The sequence below is a fragment of the Nelumbo lutea genome, chromosome 7 (assembly GCF_056320005.1).
Source record: "Nelumbo lutea isolate HS-2025 chromosome 7, American lotus-T2T, whole genome shotgun sequence".
Classification (NCBI taxonomy): Eukaryota; Viridiplantae; Streptophyta; class Magnoliopsida; order Proteales; family Nelumbonaceae; genus Nelumbo; species Nelumbo lutea.
In genome coordinates, this window is record NC_142690.1 from 8,356,298 (window position 1) to 8,372,656 (window position 16,359).

At 39.6% G+C, this 16,359-nt stretch overlaps 1 protein-coding gene across 1 annotated transcript; it reads left to right on the forward strand.

Annotated features, from left to right (window-relative positions):
* Nucleotides 1-251: 251 nt before the first annotated feature.
* On the forward strand, nucleotides 252-15,652 carry LOC148844921 (wall-associated receptor kinase-like 8). Its single transcript, XM_088956225.1, has 3 exons — nucleotides 252-1,686; nucleotides 1,835-2,005; nucleotides 14,279-15,652. The coding sequence occupies exons 1-3, from the start codon at nucleotides 696-698 to the stop codon at nucleotides 15,508-15,510; spliced, it is 2,394 nt and encodes a 797-aa protein (XP_088812351.1). The 5' UTR covers nucleotides 252-695; the 3' UTR covers nucleotides 15,511-15,652.
* The last annotated feature ends 707 nt before the right edge of the window (nucleotides 15,653-16,359 follow it).

Consider the following 16,359-nt stretch of genomic DNA (forward strand, 5'->3'; position numbering starts at 1 on the left):
GTAAAGGTTGGTTTGAGAAACAGAGATGGGATCTGTTCCTCACAGAGTGCATCTCACACCAACCTTATAGTATGTTTCAACCATACATCTGAAACATTTTCCCATTTAAAAACTGGGAGAATGACTAATCAGTTCAGGTCAGAATTTTTTGGCTCCACGATATAGAGGGGATGAATCCTAACCATGGATTGATGCCAAATCTATGGGTAGAATGTGATTTATAGGAGCAACTAGTAGATTATGAGTGGTTGTAATTCAGAATTCTGCATTGAACTGCAGTGTAATTAGAAATTATATTTGCACCTCATACATGAAACCTCATACCAACCTGACAAGTACGTTCCACCGTGCATTGGAAACATCTCCTATCCTATACTTATGTGTTATTATTTACGGAAAATGTTATCAATGCACGGTGGGATGTAACGCACGAGGAGGAGATCCCGATCAGTGTACTTAACCCACAATGAGGAGCAGCAGATCCAAACTCTGAGAAACGATGCATACGGATTCATTTATACACCAGATATAAACAATGCCTCCGTGACGTAAGGCGTGACGATACTCGGTAGCATTGTTTCACAATCTTCAAGATGTACAGAGTTGCATTCCATGTTATCAAACATCGATGACTTGTTCATGGTCAATGTCTGTGTATCAACGCAAGAAACCCTTTAATAGATTATAGCAAGCTGATGATAGAATATGGCTTGGCCACAACTGCTGAGAAATTTCTATTGCTTATTTGCTTTACCCCCTGGTATCTCCCGCATCACTTCTGCAAACTTGGAAGAATGGCGAGAAATGGAGGAGCCCAACGGCCGACGCTTCAGTTCATCTCTTTGTCTTTATTACTTGTATTGCTAAAGGATGAAGTAGCAGCAGCATCATCATCTCTGGCATTACCTGGGTGTCAGGACAAATGCGGCAACGTCAGTATTCCCTATCCGTTCGGTATTGGATCTAACTGTTCCAAAGACTCCTCGTTCGAAGTTTCTTGTGATTCGACTGCCGCCGCCGGTTATACCCCCACAATTAGTATTGGGTTTCCAAAAGCTTCGGAGGTGATAGAAATATTGCCTGAAAACAAAGTTAAGATCATTACCAACAGACTCTGGCTTTTCAATGCTAGTGAAAATGAAAGTCAGTACTTTCTCAACTTGATAGACACTCCCTTCTACCTATCACAAGACCGTAACGTATTCACGACTGTGGGTTGCGATATCCTTGGCTACATGATAAGTGGTGGTATACGCGTCGGAGGCTGCCTGTCAACTTGTATATTCATGTCCGGAACCGTTGAGGTCAATAAACGCGTTAGGATCGCACCAACTGGTTGCAACGGTGGTTATGGTTGTTGCCAGACTTCTATCTTGCCGCTCCTTCAGTACCTTCAACTGGGATCAAGTCGTGTGACAGCTTTAACTGACACCGCGTACGCTTTCATAGCTGACAAGGAGTGGCTCGGGAATGATTTTAATGTTACCGCATATAAGGAAAACCCTACGGCGAAGCGCCCAGTGGTGCTGGATTGGGTTATTGGGAATGGGACCTGTGAGACCGCTAATCCCTCGTCCAACTGTGGCCCCAATTCCTACTGCAGGAATGTCACCTCTGGAGATGGATATGCTTGTTTCTGTAACCGCGGCTATGAGGGGAATCCTTATCTTCGACAAGGTTGCCATGGTAGGATCTTTTTCTTTATCCCCCTGTGCGTAGAAGAGTTGATGAATCAGTTTGTGTTAATTTTCCTGTGTTTGAAATAGTAAATAGATAGATTGAGCTTAAGGAAGTCACCGCTATATATCTTCTTTTTGGTTGTATGTATTTTCAGATATTGATGAATGCGCGGACACAAAGACCAACGGTTGCGGATGGACTTGTGTAAATGGACCTGGGAATTATAGTTGCTCCTGTCCACCTGGTTATCACGGCGATGGGAAGAAAATTGGAGTTGGCTGTATGAAGGAAAAAGAGGTTAAAAGATATATTCCTTGGGTAATAGGTAATCCCCTGCTTTTTCTCACATCTATTAGTGAACCGATTTAGGTACGTCGATCCTTTATCTTTCAATTGGTAGGTCGATGATACACACTTGTATATCAACTCCAAAATCTTTAGAAAACAGAAGAATTGGGAATAAAAGTGAGAAGAAGAGAAGCAGAGAATGGAAAGAATTAGAGAAGAAGAGGGGAAGAATTGGAGGGAGAAGGAAGTTGGAAGAAGGTAACAATTCTGCTGCTTTATTCTGCCCATTCTGAGGCTTATATACTATTCTTTACATGAGTAACAGAAAGCACAAACAGAAGTAACAGAAAGTAGTTGCAAGTACAACTGTATGGTAACAAACTTAACTAACTGAACTGGTGACTCAGCCAGGTTGATCTGACATCTTGTTAAGCACCCAACATTCCTTAGCTGTCAAAACTGCCTGTCAGTAACTGTAAAACTGCCGATTGTTGTTTGTTCCTATCAATACTCCCTCCTTTAAGAGTCCTTTTCCACAAGGACTATGTTTGGGTATAGAGCCTGCAAGTCATAAAGATATTCCCATGTAGCTTCTTCAACAGGCCTATGGCTCCATTGTATGAGGACTTGGGTGGCTGCCTGGTTGCCTCTCTTCACCATTCTCCTAGCTAGGATAGCACTACCTCACCAACCTTATCGAGCACCTTGTAAGGGCCAAAATAAAGGGGAGAAAGCTTATGGTTATCTCTGTGAGCTACAAAAAATTGCCTATAAGGCTTCAGTTTCACATAGACCTAATCTCCAATGTCAAGCTTCCTTTCAGATCTTCTTCTATCAGCCAAGGTCTTCATCCTTTTCTGGGCTCGAGTCAAGTGGTATTTTAGGAGTTGCAACATTGACTCTCTGTCCTGCAATTGTTGATCAATAGAAGCTACAGCTGAATCTCCTGGGAAGTAGGGCACGTGGATAGGTGGAGGATACCCATATAAGGCCTCGAATGGAGATGTGTGTATGGCTGTATTGAAGGTTGTGTTATACCACCACTTGGCCAAGGAGAGCCACTTAGCCCATTGTTTAGGTTGATCACAAGCCATGCACCGGAGATAAGTCTCCAAGCTTCTATTAACCACCTCAGTCTGGCTATCAGATTGAGGGTGGTACGAGGATGATAGCAGCAAGTCTACACTCTGTAACTTAAATAGCTCTTGCCAGAAGGTGATCAAAAAGACAGAGTCCCTGTCACTAACAATGGAATTAGGTAACCCATATAGCTTAAAGACATGATCCATGAAGGATTGAGCCACCATGGAAGCTGTAAAGGGATGTGCAAGGGGTATGAAATGACCATATTTTGTAAATCTGTCTACTACAACAAAAATCTCATCAAAGCCCTGTGACTTTGGCAATCCTTCAATGAAATCCATGTTTATTGCTTGCCAAGCACCTTCTGGAATTGGAAGGGGCTGCAAGAGACCGGGAGCAGCCGAGTGGTCATATTTACATCTTTGACAGATGCTGCAAGCTCTGATGAACTGTCTTACATCCTTTTCCATTCTTTTCTAGAAAAATACTGCCTGCATTCTCTTGAGGGTAGCATAGACACCTAAATGGCCCCCAATTGGTGTACTGTGCATTAGATGAATGATTTTCTTCCTTAAAGCAGGATTGTTCCCCACAACTATTCTCCCTTTCTTTTTTAGAACTGCATTCTCCCAAGAATACTGTGTGTATGGGGTAACGGAAGGAACTTGAGATTCTTGGAGAGAAGCAATGAGTTGTTGGAGATACTCATCCTTCTCCCAACTAGCTTGTATTTCCTCTAAGAGGCCAGACTGTATACTTGATACTGCTAAGGCAAACAACTTAGAACTATGCACCCTTAAAAGAGTGTCAGCAACTACATTTTCTCTCCCCTTCTTATATTGGATCTCGTAGTCAAAACCAAGTAGCTTTGTCAACCATCTCTGTTGTCCAGGGGTTGTGATCTTCTGTTCTAGTAGATATTTTAAACTCTGATGGTCAGTTTTTACCACAAAGTGCCTTCCAGTTAGGTAGTGTTCCCATATTTTAACTGCATAAACCAAGGCCAGTAGTTCTCTCTCATAAACTGAGAGTTGCTGGTGTCTTTTGGAGAGTGCCTTGCTGATGAATGCAAGTGGGTGGCCTTCTTGTAACAAAACAGCACCAATTCCATGACCTGAAGCATCTATCTCGACAACAAAAACCTTGGAGAAGTCCGGTAAGGAAAGTACTGGTGCAGAAGCCATGGCTTGCTTGAGCTTCTGGAAGGCCTCTTCTGCTTCCTCGTTCCACTTAAACCCATATTTCTTTAATAGAGCAATTAGGGGCTTGCTGATATGACCATAGTTCCTCACAAATCTCCTATAGTAACCTGTGAGACCTAGAAATCCCTTTAATTGCTTAACGGTTGCAGGTTTTGGCCATCTTAGGACTGCTTCTATCTTTTTTGGATCAGTTGAAACCCCTTTGGCAGAGATAAAATGGCCTAAGTACTCAACCTTGGTACTGCCAAAGCTACACTTGCTCCTTTTGGCATACAAGGTATGAGTTCTGAGTATGGTAAGTACTTGCCTCAAGTGAGTCATGCGCTGTTCCTCGGAAGGGCTATACACCAATATGCCATCAAAAACACCAGTACAAACTTCCTTAAGAAGGCCCTAAACATCTCATTCATTAAGCTTTGAAATGTTGAGGGTGCATTAATAAGGCCGAATGGCATGACAAGAAACTCATAATGACCATCATGAGTCTTAAATGCAGTCTTATACTCATCTCCGACATGCTTTCCAATCTGGTGGTAGCCAGACCTGAGGTCAATCTTGGAGAAAATAACAGCCCCATGCAATTCATCTAAGAGTTCTTCAATCACTGGAATAGGGAATTTATCCTTTACAGTGGCTTTGTTGAGAGCTCTGTAATCAATACACATTCTCCAAGTGCTGTCCTTTTTCTTTACAAGAATAACTGGGGAAGAGAATGGACTATTACTGGCTCTTATGACTCCATTATCTAGCATTTCCTTAATGATCTGTTCTATAATGTCTTTCTGAATTGATGAGTGCCTATAGGGCCTTAAGCTAATAGGATTAGTGTTGTCCTTTAATACTATCTTGTGATCATATGCCCTATGTGGTGGTAACCCTCTAGGTTCATCAAAAACATCATTGAATTCATCTAAAAGAGCCTAAATGGATGTAGGGATTACCGAAGTTCCTGCTGCTAGTTGCATAATTGAGGGAAGTGCAACTGATTCTTCCTTGCTTCTGACATGAATGGTAAGGAACTGAACCAGTCCACTGTGAGTGGTTTTCTTCAGTTGTTGAGACAAGGTTTTCTCAGGTACTGCCATTACTGCTGCAGTTTGCTCACCAAACAATACTATTTGTCTACCGGCTAAGGTGAATTCCATTCTCAAAGTTCTAAAGTTCCAAAGAACATCACCAAGTGTTTCTAACCACTGTATTCCAAGTACTAGTTCGCAGCCACCTAGATTTAATATCAGTACATCAGTTGTAAAAACATACCCTTGCATGGACCAGGCGAAGCCTCTACATATTGCATTGCAAGTCAGCAGCTCTCCATTTGCTACTTTGACCAAGAGGCCCCTTGTGGTTTCTAGTGCACAACCTATCTTTTTTTGCCATTACAGCATCAAAAAAGTTATGTGAATTTCCTGAGTCCACCAATGTATGCAAATTCCTCCTCTTATAAGAGCCAGTGACCCTCATGGTGTTGTATTGAATAGTCTCAGTTTGCCCCAATAGAGCATGGAGAGATATCAAGGGTTGTAGATCCTCCACTGGTGTTTCTTCTTCAATGAGTGGAGTCTCCCCTTCAGTAGTAGATGTCTCCCCTTCACAGGCAATTCACCCACCTTCCTCTTCTTCAGCAATTGTGATGGAATACAATTGTTTTCCCTTACACCTATGGCCCTGTTCATATTTATCACCACATGTAAAGCACAACCCCTTGGCTCTTCTCTCCTCCAACTCTTTATTAGACAGGGTTCTAGTATGTCTAGAGTTACCCTTGTTCAAGGGCTGTGCACTGGGAGGCAATGGTAGAATTCCAGCCTGACTGTTTCTAGCTGAGAGAGCTGGTGGTGACAGTCTTGGTAATAAGGGTTGCTTTGGGAGTCTAGGCAATAAGGCCTGTTGGGGTGGTTTCGTTGATACAGGAAGTTGAGGCTTTGGAAGGGACTGATGTTATGGTTTGAGGAGAGTCTTGGCCACTGCAAGTAATGACTCATTAGTGATCTCCTGTAATCTGGCCATTCCATAAGCCTAGGAGAGTGATACAAGGTTAAACATCCTAACTGGATTTTGAATTTCCTTCTTGAGGCCTGCAAGGAAGAAGCTGAGAGCTTGGGTCTCAGTCACATCTGCTCGTGTGTATAATTGGTCAAATTCATCAAAGTAATCTTGGAGGGAACCTGTTTGCTTAAGGTTCTTGAGCTCAGCGAGGGGATCATCATAAATTTGTTCATCAAATCTCTCATTCATGGCTCTCAAGTACTCCTCCCAAACAGGTAAACCCCTGAATCCCCTACTCTTGGCATACATTTGATGCCATTGTAGGGCCTTACCTTCTAAGTGGATTGCGGCTACCCTGATCTTGTTCTCAGCGGCAGTCCTATCGAATTCAAAGAATTGCTCCACCTTGTACAGCCAACCCTTGAAATCCTCACCACTGAATCTTGGAAAATCAATTTGAGTCAATCTTGTGGAGTTCTGTTGTGGCACATTCATCTGCTGGTTCTGTTGGGCATTAATGGTTTGAACTTGGAAACTCAAGGCTGTAAGTAACTCCCTCATTTCAGCCAGAGATCTGTCAAACATTTCGCTTAACTCAGTAATTCGAGCATCTGCTTGATCTTGCCTCTGGTTTGCCTCACACGTAAAGTTCTTGAAGGATTCCTCGAGCCTCCTAGCTTCTTGGTCCCTGGTACCTTCCGCCATGACTGGTCTTGCTGCAAATTGAAATCCTTAAGCAATGGTGCCAAGATCAAGTTCTGATACCACTTGATACACACTTGTGTATCAACTCCAAAATCTTTAGAAAACAGAAGAATTGGGAATAAAAGTGAGAAGAAGAGAAGAAGAGGATGGAAAGAATTAGAGAAGAAGAAGGGAAGAATTGGAGGGAAAAGGAAGTTGGAATAAGGTAACAATTCTGCTGCTTTATTCTGCCCATTCTGATGCTTATATACTATTCTTTACATGAGTAACAGAAAGCAGAAACAGAAGTAACAGAAAGTAGTTTCAAGTACAACTGTATGGTAACAAACTTAACTAACTGGACTGGTGACTCAGCCAGGTTGATCTGGCATCTTGTTAAGCACCCAACAGCCCTTAGCTGTCAAAACTGCCTGTCAGTAACTGTCAAAACTGCCGATTGTTGTTTATTCCTATCAGTCGATTCGAATAGTGATTTCCATTAACTTCAAGGAACCAAAACCAAAAGAATCCATACTAAAAAGGGGCCCGTTCTAGTCATCCAGTTAAGAAAATAAAATTTGGGACTCCGGCCTGTTTCTTGGAAATGTTGTACAATTAATTGGAAATGGAAACTGTTGGAAGAAAAAAGATTTAGGTTATATTTCGATAAGCTTCTTCACCTCCAAAGCCCAAAAGTAAAAAGTCCCAATTTTAGGCTTTGTGCTTTTGGGGTTTAAGTGTTTTGGCTTCACATGTTTAATGGTTTTAAAGCAACTCTTACCCTCTAAATTAACGAGCCACGATGAACTTTTGCTTCTCTAAGATATGAATCACTGTGGAATGATCGTAGAGTATGACTAGAGCATTAGTTGAACGGTAAAGATCATCATGCCTTGAAGAATTTCCCGTCCCAGAGCCGTGATCAGGCCAGGTCTGACTCATATTAATCTTCCCAAATTCTAAACCATTTTTCCTTATCCTTTTTTTTTTCCTTTGATTAATATTTTGCTTATGATCAGATAGGTGAAACCTTACTTTTATACATTTATAATGCATTTTCACCGTGTGAAATAAAACTCTCATGGATATTTAAACATAAGGAATTCAAATATCTATGCATTAGAACAATGCATTGAAATTCCAATGTATGACTGTTATATGAGAATTAATTCTCTTGGTGGAGAATAATTCAAATTGTCTGGTAAACCATTTCATCTAAATAGTTGTCTGTCTTGCTTTTAATAGAGATAATTGTAAAAAAAATGTAGGTATTATTAAATAATGATGATGGTGATGATTTTGATGTTATATTAAATGATACTATTAGGTATAACATATCTTTTTATTTTATTATATATCATGCACAAGGTGTATATATTACCCAACATGAGAATTGACAAAATAAACCCTTGCGGGGAGATTAGGTTTGTCACAAATGTATGAATTAGAACTCCATAGATGCTCAAATATATGCACATGATTTTGGGACATCCAAGTGCCTAAAAATTGAATTATAACCTACAATTCCAAATACTATGCCCCTGATTCCCACAAACTGATTTTTCCTGGACCAGCTTCTTCGGGCAATCTCAAGCATTAGTCCCAATTTCCACTATCTGGGATTGGCTGAAGCAAGAAATTGCTCCTAGAAAAGCCCTGGTGCAGAAGTTAAAAAGGCAAAGTTGAGGCTAAGTAGGATTTTGTTTTGGATGTTGGTACTAGTAGGGGTGTGGGTGTGGCTCTGTTTATAGATTCAATTTATTTACTGCTTCTTGTGAGATAACATTCTCCAAACTTCCTGAATTGATAATAACTTTTCTGTCCTGCCTCCAAGTGAGCAAGTGGTGGTGAATATATTATGCCTAAGCCAATTTTCTTCCTTCTTAGGAGTGCAGAAGGACCTCCTATTCACCAAACATGGACCACAATCCCTTGGGCCTATAGCGTCTTCCTCTTCTTGTTATTCATCACAAGGCACTGCTTCTTCTTGCTCATCTTCCTAAATAAACATAATCGTCCCCTGACTTCCATCATCAAACATGACAAGCTGTCTAGCCCGACAATGTCCTCGTACACATCCAAGTTTTCCACAATTATGACCTAACACAGCAGACCTGGTTTGGTGAGGTTTTGGACTAGGATTTTGAGGAATTTGTTTGCTGGACTAAGGTGGGTTATTGGCTAAATTTTGAGAGAACTATCGTAAATTTTCCAGTATGATTATTGGGAGAACTCATGTTTTCTATTGACAGATCACCAAAAGCTTAACGTACTCTTTGAGGAGGGGTGGTCGACCTCCTTGGGTGCCTGACCTTGGCACTCCTAGACCAACTTCCCTCGCGGGGTGGCCCTGTTTAATGGCTAGCATGGCTACCAGGGTTCCTCATGGGCGCACACATGCTCATGGGGACAGTGCATGGACTGGCACTGCGCCACCGCCACTGAAAGGGAGGCTTGGCATGTGGGTCTGGCCTAATCTCAGCCCACAATTCTTCTTGAGATTTCTGAAATTCTTCCCTTGAAATTGAATTCTGATCTATTCCACCCTTTGATTTCAGCACAGCTGATGGATCAGTGTTCTTAAGAAGAACAAAGCTCTGATACCAATTGATGTAGCACAGCTCTGAATGGTTAGCTGTGTTTTAATTAACTCACCAAAAATTCCTAGAACAAGTCTCTTATCCCAGAAATTTAAGGTAAGATTCAGCTTCTAATTTGTGGAACACTGTCTAAACCACAAAATTAGAAAGAGCTGTGATCCTCTCTTAGGCTGTATTTGGCATTCCTTATTCTCCTTTTTGCAGTTAAAATGCCCCTACGAATACTGAGTTTTTAACTGCAAAAAGGAGATAAGTCCTTAAAATAAGGAATGACAAATGCAGCCTTATATTCAATAAAAGAGTAAAGGAGACAAAGACTCTAGGATTACCTGACTCTAGTAAGGCAGATTCCTGTAGCGTGAAAAGTAAAAATTAATTAATTCCAATTATCAATCCTGTTCTTAAAAGATTTACCAACCTTCCCTTTTATAATAGGGAAGAGTTAATTACTCCAAAAAGAAAAGGAAACTGACTTGCAATAGGAAACTAAGCTTTTCAAAGAAAAAGAAAACTGAATTGCAATAGAAAACTGACTTCTTTAGAAAAGGTAAAACTTAAACTTCTAATAAAACTTAAAAAAAATACTAAACTAATATATTAAGCACCCTAACAGAGACTGGACTTAATTGATGCTACTTGGCTTGACTATTGGGCTGCTACTGGGCCACTTTTCCTTCTTAGTCCTCTTTGTCCTTTCATATACTTTCTGAAGTTTTGGATGCTCCCTTTTATCAATAAAATTTTCAGCAATATTTTCCATGTCTAAGAGATGTACTGCATCACCTAGCCACCAAAAGTGTTAACTTTTTATTTAAATATTCCCTCAGAGAAAACATCATTTTGGCCATAATTTGCCTCATTAGTAGAGCTTTACAAGGAGACCATCTAGGGCCCTTTTGAATCCTAAAACATATGGTCAAACAGAAGATTCTTAGGCCATTTAGACTCCACTAAGCTGAAGATTGAATGATTTAGGAATCCTCCCTGATACTCCTTTCTCCATCCTTTTTAGTTTTAAAATTTAGCCCAAAAAACCTTGCCAAATTCCCAAAATAAGCCCTTCCTTTGATCACATATTAAATAAGAAGTATCAAGCTTATGGGTGATATTACTATAAAAAACTTCAAACAAGATAGCAGAAGTGTCAATGTGTGTTAATAGCAATAGTAAGCACATGGGAAATCTACGGGATTCCGTATCTAATGGATGATTTGGATTCATACATGTGAAATAAATAAGCATGTTCATTTAACATTCTTTTCTATGGTTGGGTTGGGAATTTTGGATGAGGGAGAGGTGGCAGTCAAGGTGATTCATGGCACAATTTGGGTGGTTGTAGCTAGTAAGTATGTGGTTGAGGGGAAGCATAGCTTCATCACAACTTGGTAGGTGCGTTAGAAGGTTTGGGTGTTGATCCAAGGGAATTCAAAGAGTAGACAACTAAGGCCTAAAGGTGCCATATGAAATCCACGATCAAGCTTTTTGCTAGTAGATGTCTACTTTTTTTCCTTAAAATCCACAGTTGAAGCTAGGTGCAAGTCCAATCTCTTATCGTTTTAACAGTAGCCAATTAGCTCTTCAACATCAGTAAACAAACTTGGAAAGACTAGATATTAGAGGGCTATCAAAGATGTAGTTTAGAGTTTTTTAGGTTTCCGTTACATTCTAGGTTTTGGGTTATTTTTAAAGAATTTGGAGATGTGAAAAGGGGGTTTGTTGAACCTGGACTGGAGCTGTATTGACTTCTTTGGACTTGGTGGCATAGGCATTCTTTTTTTATGTATCGACATATATTCCCTGTGTGCAACCTCTAGTTGTATAAGGGTCCTTTTGATATTTTACCTATTCTTCAAAATAAAAACCCTCTTATGATTTGGGTGAAATTGCTCTATTACTCGTTCCTTGGCCCTGGAAGTGCAAGCATGGCTGGTAGATGATGTTTGGCTGCTAGTTTCCAGCAAAAGAAGGTTGTTCAGATGAAATAGGAAAAGAATTGAGTTTTTCAATCTAATGAGGGTGCTGTGTGGAGCCGGAGAGTGGGTGGTGAAGGTGTGAAAGTGGACGGGCGAGAGGCATGTTTAGGACGAAGTAACACTGTCAAGGTAGACATCCACCCAAAACACAGTAATGTTTTGTTCTCATGAGGTTGAAGGGAATGCTGATACAAAGAACAGAGGAGGAGAAGAATCACCATCTTGGAAGGAGGGTTCAGACTTCAGAAGAATACCACCATGGTTGTGGGTTTGGATCCAAACTTAGGCAAAATCACAGGTTGTCCAGTAGTGACCACGAATGGGCCTCTGTCTTTGCCTTTTGGGCCTGAGATCACTCCACCGTCCTTTAAATTAATGGCAGTGAGGGACCTAAGTCTCAGACTCTCAGGTTCCAGTGGTGGTCCCAGATAGATCCATTTGAGACCTCTTGAAAAGCACCTTTGGCCCAAGAGAGGTTAGGATCCATAAAAATTTACTTTATAATTTAGAAATTCTTGGGAGTCAAGTGGTGTCCAGACGTTGGTAGTTAGGATCTCTTGTAGAAGAGCAGCTCTTAGAGGGTTGTTGAATGTTGTAATGAATTGGTAAGTAAAGGCCTTAGTGGGGGGCGGGGGGGTTCACCTTTAAAAAGAGGAGTAAGTTTTTCTGTTAATAGTGGTTGTGAGTCCCTAATGACTTCTGAAGCTACTAGGTTGGTGGCTAAAGGAACTGTTGGTAAACCTGGTGGTGAGGGTGAAAGCACCTCTATGGAGGAATAGGAAGGGGAGGTAGATCCTTTAAAGCAACATGTGGATCACAATGTCCATGTGTTCATGTGGGAGATTCTTTGGGATTGTTTTTCTTGGGTGGAGAAAAGTGAGCAAAAGAAAATTTTATGTTGGAGGAGGACTCGGCAACGGAAGTCCAAAACTTCTTGGTATGGCTTAGAGGAAGAACAATGCAAGGAGGATTCTGCTAAGGAGTTTGAAGATTCCTACAGTTTTGGAGGCCTACAGGAGAGTAGAAAAATAAGGAAACTCATTGACTTTTATGCAGACAATGTGATTCAACCTGGTAGAATAGGCATAAAAAGCATAGTGGTAGAGGTAGCAGAGAAAGCCAGGGGAGAAACTCAATTTGAGATGGTTGTCTTGGCTCAAGTTAGGTTGGTTTAGTTTGGGTTCTTCTTGTTAGGTTGTTTGGTATGTTTGATTTGGGATTTATGTGGATCTGGTTTTTTTGATTGTGGGGTATTTTGGTGTGTATATCTGGTTTGAGTTTTGCTCGTCTGATTGATTTTTTGTCAGGCTAGTTTTTTTTTTTTTTTTGTCTTTTCAGATTGTTGATTTGTTAGTTTGGGTATGGTGGCCTTCTTTTCTTGTTTGGCTGGGCCCCTATTGTATATTTGCATTTTTTTCCTTTTATAAAATTTTAGTTTACTTTCAAAAAAGGCTCTCTGATTGAACTGACTGATCAGTAGAACACTTTCATATATATGTTTGTCTTACCATTCAACAAACTACTACTTGGCAAAGAATACATGCATACAAGTCGTACTATCTTGCACTACACAACAGACCATGCTTGTTAGTTTGAGCATATCTCTTATATGCACTTTACCTTTATCTTCAAACAGCATTATTTTCCTTTTAACTTTTGTAGTTTTGCTAGAACATTCTGAATGTGTTTTAGGTTGTTGACACTTAATTTCCTTGTCGTGGATCTAAATTGTTAGACTTTACTACATTCATTTATGGTCCAAGAAAGGTTTCACTTTATTTTATGAGTTTCTCGCTATATTTTGGAATATAGTATATTTTTTTTGGTGATCGTTTTGGTCTATAAATGAAATGCAACCTCTATTATCAATGGAGTTACTTAGGGATGTAAGTGAGTCGGGCTAAGTAGCGAATCCCCATGTACCCAACCTTATCAGGTAAGGGTGGGATCAATCTTGATCATGTTTTCAGTCAGGTTTAGGTCAATGTTGACCTGTGCCAAACTTGATTCATTGATATTGTAGCTTTGAAATATTTAGTCCAGGTCAGATCGGGTTTTGTTTTCCATTTCATTCGGTCAACTAGGGTTGGATTCAATCTCTTGTTGGAGTAGTTTCAGGTCATGTTTAATTTAGGTTGATCTCATTTCAAACCCAACCTATTTGCATCCCTACAGTTACTTGTGCTTCATAGTTTATTTTTAATCTGGGTAAAAGATATTTTGGAACTTGAAAGGTTCATTGAAGGCTTCAGGGGCAAAATTGGAGATCAAAATTGTCAAATTCCAAGTACCTAGAAATTGATTCAATAGAGAAAATGAAAAATCTGATTACAAGTCAATTTTGCTAAATCTCCCATCAATCTTTGACTAAGATTTACTTACATTCTCTTAATAGTGTTATTTAATACAGGATTATAATGTTGCTATAACTAATAGAATATTGCAAAATTTTGCATAAAACCTGGGTTATTAGGTTTTACTTTTACCTGTAGCAAATTTTCATTAACACCTATTTATATTTTTAAAAGAATGGATATACAAAGCTCCTTTTAGTATGAGAATGAGTGTTATGCTTTATCATGCAAAATTGTTATGCCTATTTTCTAAAGATCAAAGCATGATCGTAGAACTTAAATTCATAAACTAAATCCAAGTTTAAGTGAACAATCATAATATATAGTTAAGATGGATTGAATTTTTGTTAAATTTAATTTGTTTATTATAACTTTAGTGTTATTTGAGACTGCAAACAGATCTTTGACTTTTGTGGGTGGTGTAGGTATTGGCTCGAGCTTCACAATATTGTTACTACTGCTTGGTAGTTTCTGGCTATACCAACTACATAAGAAAATAAAAAGTAGAAAAATGAAAGAGAATTTCTTCAAACAAAATGGTGGTTTGTTACTACAACACCAAATATCTTCAGAGGAAAGTAACGTTGAGAAAACAAAGATTTTCCTTGCAGAAGAGTTGGAGAAGGCCACAGATCACTATAACATAAACCGGATTCTTGGTCAGGGAGGGCAGGGTACTGTTTACAAAGGTATGTTAGTAGATGGAAAAATTGTGGCAGTTAAAAAGTCCAAAAAGTTGGATGAAGAGGTGGATAAAGATCAAGTTGAGCAATTCATTAATGAGGTTGTCATACTTTCCCAAATCAATCACAGAAATGTGGTTAAATTGTTAGGTTGTTGCTTGGAAACTGAAGTTCCTCTACTAGTATATGAGTTCATCTCAAAAGGAACCCTTTTCCAGTATATCCATAACCAAAGTGAAGACTTCATATTTACATGGGAGAATCGATTAAGAATTGCTATAGAAGTTGCTGGAGCATTGTCTTATTTGCATTCATCAGCTGCTACACCAATTTATCATAGAGATATCAAATCCACAAACATACTGTTAGATGATAAATATAGAGCTAAAGTTTCTGATTTTGGAACTTCAAAGTCGATTGCAATTGATAAAACTCATTTAACAACTAGAGTGCAGGGCACTTTTGGTTATTTGGATCCCGAGTACTTCCAAACAAACCAATTCACTGACAAGAGCGATGTTTATAGCTTTGGAGTGGTTCTTGTAGAGCTCTTAACTGGAGAGAAGCCAATATCATCAACTAGATCAGGAGAAGGGAAAAACTTGGCCAATTACTTTATCTCTTCAATAAAAGAGAACCGTCTCTTTGAAATCCTTGATGTACAGGTTGTCAAAGGTGGCAAAAAAGATGATATTGAGGTTGTTGCTAACCTTGCCAAAAGGTGCTTGAATTTGAATAGCAAGAAAAGGCCCACAATGAGAGAAGTTTCCATTGAGTTAGAGGGATTGAGAATGTCTGCAGGGCATACAATGATTCAACAAAACCTTCAACAGGTGGAATCCTTCATAACTGTACCGTCCAGCATATGGAATGGCGCTTCAACTTCAAATGGATTCAGAAGTTTAGAGAGTAGTGTCACAGTGCCACTAGATGACCAACCACTATTGTTTAACACTTCATCTTATTCATGCTGACTCGGTATTATATTTATTCTCTTTCGACTTCAATATCTCAATAAGTTGTTACAACATGGACAATTAGGAATGATTTTAGTAGTTTTTATTCATGAAATTCTACATTTACCATGTGCACGTGATATTCGGTTTTTTGTACTCACCAGCAAGCATTTGTGGGGATTCAAGGGTGGGGACAGAGTCGGGTGCACCTATGGCACTGGCCATACCACAGAGAGTCACAGTAGTTCAGTAGGTTTGATCCAGCTCACCTGTTACAATTTTTTGGAGTGAGTTCATTAAAACCAAGTGACTACGTACCTCAAGTACTGGGTCATTGACAAGCATGAGATTCGTTTAATCAACAGTTGTCCTCGTTTCTCTCATATGTTCTTCATATTCTTTCTTCAAATTCCCAACTTCCCAAAACCCGAATCTCTAAAAATTCTTCACCCAAATCTGTACCCTAAGCAACTCTGTAAATCCATTCAATTTCAAACAACCATGATTTGTTGGGTATCTTAATTAAGCAAAAAGGTTTGGTAATCCTCCTCCGATACTTTCGCTTTTTTTTTGGTCTCTTTTTTGTGTAAAAGCCAGATTAAAAAATAAGCTCTAAAGCACTACTATTTCAATTGTGGTCTCAGATATAGAATTTCCAAAGCAGCTGACCTCGTCAAACCTTATGAAAAAATTCCTCATATGTTAATTAATATCCAGCGAGTTAGACATCAAAACCCAGAAAGACAGAACCACTGGGCTTTGACGCTGTATTAGTATATACAATGAGTCACTGGGTTGGCTTAGCTAATCGTTGTACACTACATTCAAGGGGAAAACAATATAGTCGAAAGAATTGGAGACGTAGGA

Coding starts and splice junctions, on each gene's coding strand:
- LOC148844921 (XM_088956225.1), top strand. CDS start 696: ATGATAGAATATGGCTTGGCCACAACTGCTGAGAAATTTCTATTGCTT. Junction 1,687..1,834: donor TCTTCGACAAGGTTGCCATG/GTAGGATCTTTT, acceptor ATGTATTTTCAG/ATATTGATGAATGCGCGGAC. Junction 2,006..14,278: donor ATATATTCCTTGGGTAATAG/GTAATCCCCTGC, acceptor TGGGTGGTGTAG/GTATTGGCTCGAGCTTCACA.